Source organism: Dama dama, chromosome 31 (assembly GCF_033118175.1).
Source record: "Dama dama isolate Ldn47 chromosome 31, ASM3311817v1, whole genome shotgun sequence".
NCBI lineage: Eukaryota > Metazoa > Chordata > Mammalia > Artiodactyla > Cervidae > Dama > Dama dama.
Genome location: NC_083711.1, coordinates 54,782,607 through 54,795,203, shown reverse-complemented (window position 1 = coordinate 54,795,203; position 12,597 = coordinate 54,782,607). Strand labels below are relative to the sequence as shown.

Sequence of the window (12,597 nt, the reverse complement as noted above, 5' to 3'; positions counted from 1 at the left end):
CCTTGCGGGTTGCAGTCCATAGAGTCTCACAGAGTCAGACACGACTGAAGTGTCTGAGCACACATACACGCAAGACATTCATGTGCTTGGATGGTGGTTTGCAGGTAAATTTATCATGGAAGGATGTGGATGAAGAAGTAACTTGTTAATAAATACCATACCATTTATTTCACACTTACTGTATGTCAATTAGATTGCTAAGAGCTTCATATAATAATCATCATCATAATGCCTGGCAATAACTTATGATTATTATTTTTATTTTAGGAATAAGGACACTAAGCCTTTGGGAATTTAAGCTTTGGCTTAATTCCAAAGTCACATGACTAGTGACTGACAGAGCCAGCTCTTGAACCAGGTGAGTCTGACACCAAAGCCACTGTGCCTTACCACCATAAAACACTACTTTCCAAATGTAAAAATTCAGGATAGAAATGGTTGCATAGGCTCTGCTAAGAAATTTGGATTTTATTCTCCTCGCTATGAGAAATAATAAAAAAGATTTTAGAACTGTTTTAAAAAAAGCCCACCCTCTCTTTGACAGGCTTGGCAATATATTTCTGTATGTCCTCAGGCAAGGGAAAAGAAATTATAAACACATGGGACTACATCAAACTAGAAAGCTTTTGTACAGCAAAGGAAACTATCCATAAAATGAAAAGACAGCCTGATAAATTGAGAAGATGTTTGTAAATCATATGTGTAGTAAGGAGTTAATATCCAAAATATGTATGAAGAACTCATACAACTCAATAACAAAAAATACAACCTGTTTCAAAAAGGGATATAGAACTCGAATACACATTTTTCTAAAGAAGACACAGATGGCCAACAGTTCTATGAAATGATGTTCAGCAAGACCAGTTATTAGGGAAATGCAAAACAAAACTGCAATGAGATATGGCTTCATGCCTATTATCCAAAAGACAATAAGTAACAAATGTTAGCAAGGATGTGGAGAAAATGGAACCCTTATAAACTGTTGATAGGAATGTAAATTGGTACAGCTACTATGGAAAACAGTATGGAGATTCCTCAAAAAAATCAAGAGTAGGACTACCATATGATCCATCTATCCCACTTCTGAGTATGTACCCAAAGAATATGAAAACATTAATTTGAAAAGATAATATGCACCCCTTACTTCATTGCAGCATTATTTACAATAGCCAATATGTGGAAATGACCAAAGTGCCTACCAGTGAGTGAACGGATAAAGAAGTTTATATACATAATGGAATACTACTCAGCCATAAAAAGAAAAATCTTGCCATTTGCATCAACATGGATGGACCTAAAGGGTTCATTATGTTCAGTCAAATAAATCATAGAAATTCACTTATATGTGAAATCTAAAAAACACAACAAACTGACAAACAGAACTAAGCAGAAACAGATTCATAGATACAGGGAACACGAACAGGAGTTGGCCAGAGGAGAGGGGCATGGAGACGAGTGAAATGGGTGAGGGAGATTAAGAAGCACAAACTTCAGTTACAAGTCATGAAAGGGATACATACATACAGAATAGGAAGTACAGTCAATACATAGTCAATAATAATGTAATATCTTTTTATAGTGAACAGGTGGCAATTTGACTTATCATGGTGATCCTTTTGTGATGTATAGAAATATTGAATCACTATGTTTTACACTGGGAACTAACATAGTATTGTAGGTCAATTATACTTCAAAAAAGAAATGAACAAATAAACTTACAGAGAAAGATTTGTGGTTACCAGAGGCAGGGGGTGGGAGGAGGCGAATTGGATAAAGGTGGTCAAAAGGTACAAATTTTCAGCTTAGATAAGATAAGTACTAGGGATATGGTGTATAATGTGATTAACATAATTAACACTACTGTGTGTTATATATGAAAGTTGTTAAGTTAGTAAGTCCAAAGGATTCTCATCACAATGAAAATGTTTTCATTTTTCATTAATTTTGAATTTGTATGAGATGATCGATGTTCACTAAATTTATTGTATTCATTTCATGGTGTATGTGAGTCAAATCATTATGCCATGTACCTTAAGTGATACTGTATGTCAGTAAAACTGGGAGGAAAAAAGTAAAACTTTCTAGCTACCTTTTTCCAGCCTGTGGAATCACAAACAAACAAAATAAATGAAGCCAAACCGAACCAAACACACACAGAGAGAAGAGAGTAGTGGTTACCAGAGGGGAATGGGCAGGCGTGAGGGCAAAATGGGTACAGGGGATCATCTGCTGGTGGATGGAAACTGAATTTTTGGTGGTGAGCACACTGTAGGGTATAGAGAACTAGATGTATGACGTGGTACCCATGAAACTTATGTAATTTCATAAACCAATGTTGCCTCAATAAGTTAAAAAATTATCTTTCTTTCATTTAAAAAATTACCCTTTTAGGATCGGATTATGGACATTGTAAAGCCCAGGATACCAAGAAGGAAAACCTTTCATTCATAGAGAGATATTATGGGTTCATGACCCAGATAATCCCAATGGTATCATCACTCATCTAAAACTGACATCCTGGAATGCGAAGTCAAGTGGGCCTTAGGAAGCATCACTACCAACAAAGCTAGTAGAGGTGATGGAATTCCAGTTGAGCTGTTTCAAATCCTTAAAGATGATGCTGTGAAAGTGCTGCATGCAATATGCCAGCAAATTCGGAAAACTCAGCAGTGGCCACAGGACTGGAAAAGCTCAGTTTTCATTCCAATCCCAAAGAAAGGCAATGCCAGAGAATGCTCAAACTACCACACAGTTGCACTCACCTAACACGCTAATAAAGTAATGCTCAAAATTCTCCAAGCCAGGCTTCAGCAGGACATGAACTGTGAACTTCCAGATGTTCAAGCTGGTTTTAGAAAAGGCAGAGGAACCAGAGATCAAATTGCCAACATCTGTTGGATCATCGAAAAAGCAAAGAGAGTTCCAGAAAAACATCTATTTCTGCTTTATTGACTATGCCAAAGCCTTTGACTGTGCAGATCACAATAAACTGTGGAAAATTCTGAAAGAGATGGGAATACCAGACCACGTGACCTGCCTCTTGAGAAATCTGTATACAGATCAGGAAGCAACAGTTAGAATTGAACACGGAACAATAGACTGATTCCAAATCCGGAAAGGAGTACATCAAGGCTGTATATTGTCACCCTGCTTATTTAACTTATATGCAGAGTACATCATGAGAAATGCTGGACTGGATGAAGCACAAGGTGGAATAAAGATTGCCAGGAGAAATATCAGTAACCTCAGATATGCAGATGACACCACCCTTGTCACCATTTGGCAGAAAGCAAAGAAGAGCTAAAGAGCCTCTTGATGAAAGTGAAAGAGGAGAGTGAAAAAGCTGGGTTAAAACTCAACATTCAGAAAACTAAGATCGTGGCATCTGGTCCCATCACATCATGGCAAATAGATGGGGAAACAGTGGAAACGGTGACAGACTTTATGTTGGGGGGCTCCAAAATCACTGCAGATGGTGATTGCAGCCATGAAATTAAAAGACCCTTGCTCCTTGGAAGAAAAATTAAGACCACCCTAGACAGTATATTAAAAAGCAGAGACATTACTTTGCCAACAAAGGTCCATCTAGTCAAAGCTATGGTATTTCCAGTGTCATGTATGGATGTAAGAGTTGGACTATAAAGAAAGCTGAGTGCCAAAGAATAGATGTTTTTGAACTGTGGTATTGGAGAAGACCTCTTTGAAAGTTTCCCTTGGATGGCAAGGAGATCCAGCCAGCCCATCCTAAAGGAAACCAGTCCTGCATATTCATTAGAAGGACTGATGTTGAAGCTGAAACTCCAGTACTTTGGCTATCTGATGTGAAGAACTGACTCATTTGAAAAGACCTTGATGCTGGGAAAGATTGAAGGCAGGAGGAGAAGGGGGTGACAGAGGATGAGATGGTTGGATGGCATCACCGACTCGATGGACATGAGTTTGAGTAAATGGTGATGTTGGGAGTTGGTGATGGACAGGGAGGCCTGGCATGCTGCAGTCCATGGAGTGCATGCAAAGTGTCAGACACGACTGAGTGACTGAACTGAACTGACTGAACTGATGGCTTGAACCAAAAGAGAAGTGGGGACAGAGACAGAGGATAGATTCCATGAATTGTTGGAAGATAAGCAATGAAATATTTGGTGATTAATATAGCAAGTAAGGGAGAAGATGAGAGTAATTTCCAGTTTGGTGATGTCAATAGTTTGCACTGGGATGCCGTTAATAAAAAGGATACTAGAAGAGAAATAGATTTGAATCATAGGAAAGAAGAGCTACTAAGGTGAATTTTAGGAAGTAGAGCGTTTGAGACTCATCCAGGTGGAGAAGATAAGTAGTACTTGGAACTAAAGCTGAAGATGTCCCAGGAGAGGCTGGGTTAGGACTGCTTTGACTTGGGAATGATTAAAGTGAAGCATCAGTATTTTAAGGGAATTACTAGTGGCAGAGGAATCATCTAAGAAACTGAGGAGGATCTGCCAGAGTGATGGGAAGAGGACCAGAAGAGAGAGCTTGGAAGACCTGATTCTAAGAGCTGTGGAAAGAGTGGGAGAGGGGAAGGTGGGGACAGGCAGGGGGGCTCTCTAAGAGTACGATGGGAGGTCAGCAAAAGAGGAGGGGAACACAGAACAGGAACAAGGCAGACAGATACTGGTATAAGCTGAGCACGAAGGACCGGGAGTTGGTGATTAACCTGGAGGAAAGAACAGTAATAACTGATTAAGTCCCTACGAGGCACTGGAGGAGGAAGGTGGAGGGGAGAGGCATCACTTCCTCTGAGCCGGGTGAGATGGAGGTGAGTAGGCTGAGAGGCAGGCTCATTTGAAAGCAATAATTTTTTTACATGTAGTTTCAAATTGAGTTATAATTTTAACGAGTCAGGTGAGAGCACGTCTGGGTGATGATAATAAATAATTGACTTGAGAGTCAATTCCTCTTTGACTCAAGAGGAAAATCCTCTTTCTCAAGAGTCAAAATTCCTCAAGAGTCAAAATCCTCTTTCCTCACGGGGAACTTTTGTGAATGAACAGGACAGTCATCGTTAGGGAAATTTTGAGATCCTGAGAAAATCAAGTAGTGTCCTTCTTACTTTCTTCTTCTCTAACATCCTTATGTAGGCACAAAACAGGTTAAAATGAACATAGTGGGGATCCCTGAAGAGAAAAATGAGATCCATAGAAGAGTTGAATGATAGCCTGTCAGCACTTTACATTAATCAAGTGCCTTGTGGCTTCTACTTCCCATGTTCCCTACCCACTCCTGTGCGCTTGTTTTTCCTTCTGCCTGGTACACCCCTCACCACCTCCTCCTTACTACCGCCCCTCACCACCCTCCACTTTGCCTCCTGACTACAAGGCCCCTCAACCTTCTTTCTCCTCTGATAGCAGGAACAGTTTTTATATTGCTCTTTGCTGCCCATCTGTCATACCTTAGAGCTGTATGTCTTTTGCTTGTCCCATTTGACATTATGTGTCTACACAGGGAATGTCTTCTACTTTTTCTTTTTCTTTTATGCTCCACTGTTCCTTGCTATTAGCAAACACTGAAGAAATATTTACTGGACAAATATAATGATTCCCTTTTTATAGATGACCAAAAAAAGATGAGAAACCATAAAGCTCGTGAGTATAGAATTTAAGATGGTTTAGAACTGAGGTTTTCTAATTCCAGGCTTTTAACCTAAACCCTTTTCCTGTCTAGAAATGTTAGACAAGTGGGAAGGGGGCACCTAGGGGAGAAAAAGTGAAAGTGTGCGTTAATATAGAGGCTCAGATGACCCAGGAAATACCAGCTGAGTCACTTCTTACTCTCCCAGAAGCTGCTTGTGAGGTCATCTGCCTGAGTCATGGCAGACCTTCCCTAGTTGCTCTGATGTGAGGGGCACATGCAGTGTGCTCGGCTAGAGCGCATCTGTTCTTTAAGGATATCTCTGGTAGTCAGTAGCGAGAGTGAGTTTTCTGCTGTCTTTACCGGAATGGTATTTTACTTTGTTAGCACTGTTAGCCCTTTATTAGCACTGTTACCTATTTAATAGATATCCTTGTTTTAAGTAGGTATATGATAGGATGAAATTAAAAGACTGCAGCCATGAAATTAAAAGACCACTTGCTCCTTGGAAAAAGTTATGACCAACCTAGACAGTATATTAAAAAGCAGAGACATTACTTTGCCAACAAAACTCTGTCTAGTCAAAGCTATGGTTTTTCCAGTAGTTATGTATGGAATGTGAGAGTTGAACTATAAAGAAAGCTGAGCACCAAAGAATTGATGCTTTTTAACTGTGGTGTTGGAAAAGACTCTTGAGAGTCCCCTGGACTGCAAGGAGATCCAACCAGTCCATCCTAAAGGAGATCAGTCCTGGGTGTTCATTGGAAGGACTGATGTTGAAGCTGAAACTCCAGAACTTTGGCCACCTGGTGCGAAGAACTGACTAACTGGAAAAAACCCTGATGCTGGGAGGAATTGGGGGCAGGAGGAGAAGGGGACAACAGAGGATGAGATGGTTGGATGGCATCACTGACTTGATGAACATGAGTTTGAGTAAACTCTGGGAGTTGGTGATGGACAGGGAGACTTGGCATGCTGCAGTCCATGGGGTTGCAAAAAGTCGGACACGACTGAGTGACTGAATTGAACTGATGATAGGATGATCCATGCTGCCCCTATCACATACTGACATATTTTCAGTTTTTTTTTGTTTGTTTGTTTACATCTTATCTGTACATTTGTAAAGAAAGGTCAAATAAAATGCATTTGTAAATGAAAAAGTTGTAGTGTATAATTATTACCAGACTGGCTCCAGACAATGTTGCGTCTTCTTAGCCTACTTCTCCCTTAGTTTCCTCTATGCTCACCTTAGCTGCTTTTTCCTCATTTGAAATGGTTGTTCTTTGCTAACTGCCGCTAGGAAGGATTGGGGGCAGGAGGAGAAGGGGACGACAGAGGATGAGATGGCTGGATGGCATCACCGACTTGGTGGAGATGGGTTTGGGTAGACTCTGGGAGTTGGTGTTGGACAAGGAGGCCTGGCGTGCTGCGATTCATGGGGTCGCAAAGAGTCAGACACGACTGAGCGACTGAACTGAAAGCCCTCTTTCAAATGATTAATGGAGAGTAGTTTAAAATAGTACATTTGCCAAGAATATTTATAGTTTAACAGCTTGTGATTCTCTATTGGTAGATTTCATTCACTAACTAGTGGTGAAGGGAACTTTTTTTTTTTTTGCAATTAGCATGATATTTAGAAAAATTACATTACAATGGCAACCACCTATTATGTCCAGGAATGAAGTCCACCCTGGATGTGTAGTATTTATATGGTTCATCTGAAGAGAAAAAAAAAAAAAAGACTTTGTCATATAAGATTCTATGGTGGTATAGTGTCAAGATTTAACTTAGTTCACAAATCCATCCTTGGATTTTGCCTTTTCCTCTATATCAAACCTGTAAGATATGTCATTTGTCTCATTTCATGAAAATGTGAAAAAAACCCCAAACAATCCAATAGCATATTCAGCTTTCCCCCCCTTTTCCAATTGTTTGATAGAGATGAAGCTGAGAGAAAAATCCCAATTTTGGAATAAATATTTTCTTGGCAATACCTTGTCCTTTCAGCGCCTTACATTTTTACAGTTCTAACTTTGTCCGTGTTATCTTTTGCGCTCTATGCTATTTAACATTTTCTTAGTAGAGTCTGTCTCTGTGTCACAGATCTTATCTGCAGAGCCCACTAAGACGATAGTGGGGGCTGCTAAAAGTGTTTCTCATGCTTTGGACCCCTTTATTCTTTGTTTCCAGTTATCTATGAAATGGGCACTGGACGAGTCATCATGAATTGCTTTTGGGAAAATACGAAGCTTGATAGAAAATGCATCACAATGGTCTAATGGGATGATATGCCTCAGCTTACTGTAGACATAATGAAACTTTGCAGGCAGCCAACCCACAGTGAGCTAACTTAACTACCAAGGAGTTCTCAGTAACCACAAAGACATGTGAATGCTTGGCATGGCCAGCTTACATTTATTTTGTACCAAGCAAAGCAGAGAATTACTCTATAGTCGAGTTACTTCCTCTTTTGAGGAACCAAAAAGACAATAAATGTAGTTGAAAACAGAGACACAGATGGTGGTCAAGCTTGTGATAGGCCCAGTGAAAAGACAATACTTCTGGGTTATGACTTGTGGTTCCTCAGGAGGGAGGGTTGGCCTGGAAAGAAGCCACTGGATGAATTCCTCTAACTTGGTTGCGCTGAGGAAAAATCTCCACTTTCCTCCATGGACAAAAGTTAGCTTGATCCATGTATTAAAGTCTGGGTAAATATAAATATTTGACTTTGCTTTTTGAAAGCTTCTTAATGCATTTTGATAGTTACTTTTCTTCAGATCCTTAATCTGGGGAGATATTGCTTTTTCCTCAAGATGATCAGTGGACTTAGGATAATTGAGCTCTTTCTCTGGTTCTGCTGAAGAGACTTCAGAATCTATAGAGGTCAGTGTGTTCTTCAAGGTTTCTGGTTGTGTGACTTTGTGAAGAAGTTCTATGACCTCTTTACCCTTTTCTCCATCCAGAACCTCTAAACAATGTACATTGGAGCAAGAATTCTGGTTTCCCAGTTCTGTCACCTTCTTCTTTAAAGCATCAATGTCTTCCTTCACAGAGAAGATATCTTCAGCTGTTGTACCCTGTTTATTTTCATTAACATTCATTTTGGTTTCCAGTACTTCCATCTGCTTCTGATAGAAGTCAGTCCTTTCCTGGATTTTTGATAACGCACAGATCATGCTAGTCATCTGGCTGAGGAGTTCAAGCTGGGCGGTTTTAATATCTTGGAGCATTACTAGAAGATTCATTTCTTCACCAGCATTAAGGTCCTCTTGAGCACAGTCATGGGAAGTCATAGTTGGACATCTGGTTGAACTCGGGTACTGATTATTACATTTGTGGTAAGCATTTTTAAGAGATTGTCTGATCTTGGAGAAATTTGAATTCCACATCTGCCCAGCAGCAGCTTTTACCCTTTTGGCTTGAAGTTTGTACATCTTTCATAATGAAACAAGAGACAAAGTGTTGGGAAACCTGACCAAAATCAAAGAAAGAAGCAAAGAAATCGAAGAATGAAATGGCTTTTCTCTTACTTTTTGTTGGGTATCTTTCCCGGTGACATTGTTGAATGTCCTATGGAGAACATTAAGGGCAATAGCAGGCCCTCTTTGATGGATAGCTTCTTATAGGGCGGTTCAGCTGGAGAGCTCTGTGAAATACTGAGCAATTGTGTGGAATCCTCCATAGGCTGACCCGAAGCTGATGTCACAATGGCTGCTGGTCTAGAATTTCTTTAACCTTAGGGCTATAACACTCAAAAGTTTTGGTCACAGGACTCTTTTTCACTTGTAAAAATTGAGCACCACAGAACTTTTGTTTATGAATTATTATCACACTGAACTGAACTGATCACTTGATATTCCCTATTAGAGATGAAAACTAAGTAAATCTTGATATTAATTCATTAAAAAAAGTAAACCCAAGACATGTTAACATATATGACATATTTTTATGAAAAAAATAATTATATCTTCCAAAAGAAAAAATCATGAAAACCGTGGCATTGTTTATATATTTGCAAATGTTTTAAATGCATAAATTAATAGAAGACACGCCAGGAGAAATATCAATAACCTCACATGCAGATGACACCACCCTTATGGCAGAAAGCAAAGAATTAAAGAGCCTCTTGATGAAAGTGAAAGAGGAGAGTGAAAAAGCTGGCTTAAAACTCAACATTCAGAAAACTAAGATCATGGCATCTGGTCCCATCACTTCATGGCAAATAGATGGGGAAACAATGGAAACAGTGACAGCTTTATTTTGGGAGGCTCCAAAATCACTGCAGATGGTGATTGCAGCCATGAAATTAAAAGACCCTTGCTCCTTGGAAGAAAAGTTATTGACCAACCTAGACAGCATATCAAAAAGCAGAGACATTACATTGCCAACAAAGGTCCGTCTAGTCAAAGCTATGGTTTTTCTGGTAGTCATGTATGGATGTGAGAGTTGGACTATAAAGAAAGCTAACTGCCAAAGAATTGATGCTTTTGAACTGTGGTGTTGGAGAAGACTCTTGAGAGTCCCTCGGACTTCAAGGAGATCCAACCAGTCCATTGTGAAGGAGATCAGTCCTGGGTGTTCATTGGAAGGACTGATGTTGAAACTGAAACTCCAATACTTTGGCCACCTGATGGGAAGAGTTGACTCATTTGAAAAGACCCTGATGCAGGGAAAGATTGAAGGCAGGAGGAGAAGGGGACGACAGAGGATGAGATGGTTGGATGGCATCACCAACTCGATGGACATGAGTTTGAGTAAACTCTGGGAGTTGGTGATGGACAGGGATGCATGGCGTGCTGCAGTCCATGGGGTTGCAAAGAATCGGACACGACTGAGCAACTGAACTGAACCGAACTGAACTGAACTTGGATTATCATGTCTGCTTCTGCATTTTATCTGTTGTCATATGTTGTTTTGGTTGAAGTAGATGAAGAAAATATGGCCTCACATAAATACATAAATGGAGAGGATATTCTAATGACCTTTTCAGTTAATTAAAGCTTTTATTCTTTCTACACCAGTAAAATTTGATAAATGATAATTGATTAGAAGTTAAATACAATGTGTTATCTTAGACCAGACTAATACTGTTACATTAAAATTCACTGGTCTATCTTTCATTTTTAATAGATGTGTAATATCATGCATTGGTCATTTGGAAAGTAATGATTCACTGAATAATGCACATCTTTCAAATGGTAGCTCATTTTATTATATAATATCCAAATATCATGTTCATTAATATCCCACCAGTCTCACCAGAAAAGTCTTTGAGTATTGGCAAGAGGCCAAGCTTGTGGTAGCAGATAAAATTTTCCAAAATTTTATTTTAGCTTGCTAAACTTGAAATTTATTAAGCTTGTTAGTTGTTTTTCTTGAAGTGACAGGCTCTCTACATCCATTTTTTTTTTTTTCCAAAAATGCTTGCCAAATACCCAAGTATGAATACCATAGTTGGCTGCCAGTTTTTCTTTCAAAATAATATTCCATGAAAAAAGCAGCTTATTTGTAACTCAAATAAATACTTTTCCTGAAGACAATTATATTTCTATAAGCAGCAGAAGTGCTTTATGGGTACTTCACATTATATCACACTTAATATTAAAAAGACATACTGAAGGTTGAGATTTAATAAAATGTAAAATTTTACTGCTTCATCAAGGATGTTCTAGAGCTAAACCAACTTTTTCTTGTATGCCTTCTTTTTCTTTTTCTCTGATTGAATGGAAGTGAAAAATACAATCACTATTGGTAGTTTAGTACTTTTGCCTTGGCTTGTGCTAAGGTATCAGTTTTACCCACCATTGGTTTTGCAATGCCATTTGGAAAATTAGAATGACATGATAACTATGTATGTCAAGATATAGTCCCAGATTATTAAAGAAGATATTCCTCCTTGGATCAGTGCCAGTTCCAACCCTCTACTAAATCATTCTTTCTCCTTTTTATGTTTAAATGCAGGGACAGCTTCAGCCTAGGTTTTGGTATAAACTCTGAATTTAGGCAAAAGCAGTTTTAGAATTTTGGCTCATCAGTGATACCTGGGATTTTACTTTACTGTCCTATCTTTGAATCCCAGTTTAGTAACCTTTCCAAACTTCTAGAAACCTTACCAAACTCTTGCTGAGAAGAAATGTTATCCAAGAGGCAGACTATCACAGAAAGATATTAGGAGACAGAAAAGGAAGCCTTCAAAGCTGTCCCATTTACTTTGGCCAAGACCATCTTATCCATCAAGCACTACAAATAGTTAGTACTATGACGTTTCAAAGGCCAATAAAAATAAATATTCGAGAGCTAGAATGAAAAAACACTGCTCAGAATATCAAAAGCTGCAAGATTTAAACAATAAATGTTTAATTAAATATACCTAGAGTGTACTATTATATCATCCTCATTAATTGTTAAGTTAGTATTAAAATTTCATTACATTTGGAGGCAATTTGTAGATTAGGTATTCTTGCTTTACAGAAATTCCCAATTAAATTAGAGGGACTGTGTGGAGCAATTACTCCCTCCAGGTTAATAACAGCTAAGACTTATTGGATACATACCAGACATTGTTCTAAATGTTAGCTTAATTAGCTGAAATTCAGAGAAGTCAAATAACTTTCTGCTAAAAAATGGGTAGAGTGAAATTTCAAATCCTTACATTCTGGCTCCATGGGCCATGTGTTTCTCTACCACCACACACACAAATATAATAAAAATATGAATTTGTCAACTCAGAAAAAGACATTTTGCTTTTTAGAAAAAATACACTATATATTTATAAAAACTCATTTTCATTAAATTTTTAGAACTATGAAAAAACTAATTGTTTGCTTATTCATCAAAGCTATTTGAAGAACTTTGTAAAGACTTTAGAAGTTGAACTATCTCTAATTCAAGCAAGTAAACCTATTTAGAGCCTATTCTTGCCTTAATGTAGTGAAAATACAGCAAGTGTAATATAAACCATAGATTTTAAAGTTTTCAACTAAAAATACT

The 12,597-nt window shown here is 38.5% G+C and overlaps 1 protein-coding gene and 1 long non-coding RNA gene across 2 annotated transcripts in view; one reads left to right on the top strand and one right to left on the bottom strand.

The window, feature by feature from the left end:
- The window catches only part of LOC133049918 (uncharacterized), a 61,493-nt gene extending 56,938 nt beyond the window's left edge, over positions 1 to 4,555 (top strand). The window contains exons 2-3 of the long non-coding RNA XR_009691493.1: positions 268 to 358; positions 2,392 to 4,555. This is a non-coding gene — a long non-coding RNA (uncharacterized LOC133049918). The remainder of the gene's footprint in view (positions 1 to 267; positions 359 to 2,391) is intronic.
- Positions 4,556 to 8,054: 3,499 nt separating this feature from the next.
- CCDC54 (coiled-coil domain containing 54) lies at positions 8,055 to 9,041 on the bottom strand. The gene has a single exon (XM_061134213.1). The coding sequence runs from the start codon at positions 9,039 to 9,041 to the stop codon at positions 8,055 to 8,057; it is 987 nt and encodes a 328-aa protein (XP_060990196.1).
- Positions 9,042 to 12,597: the final 3,556 nt, after the last annotated feature.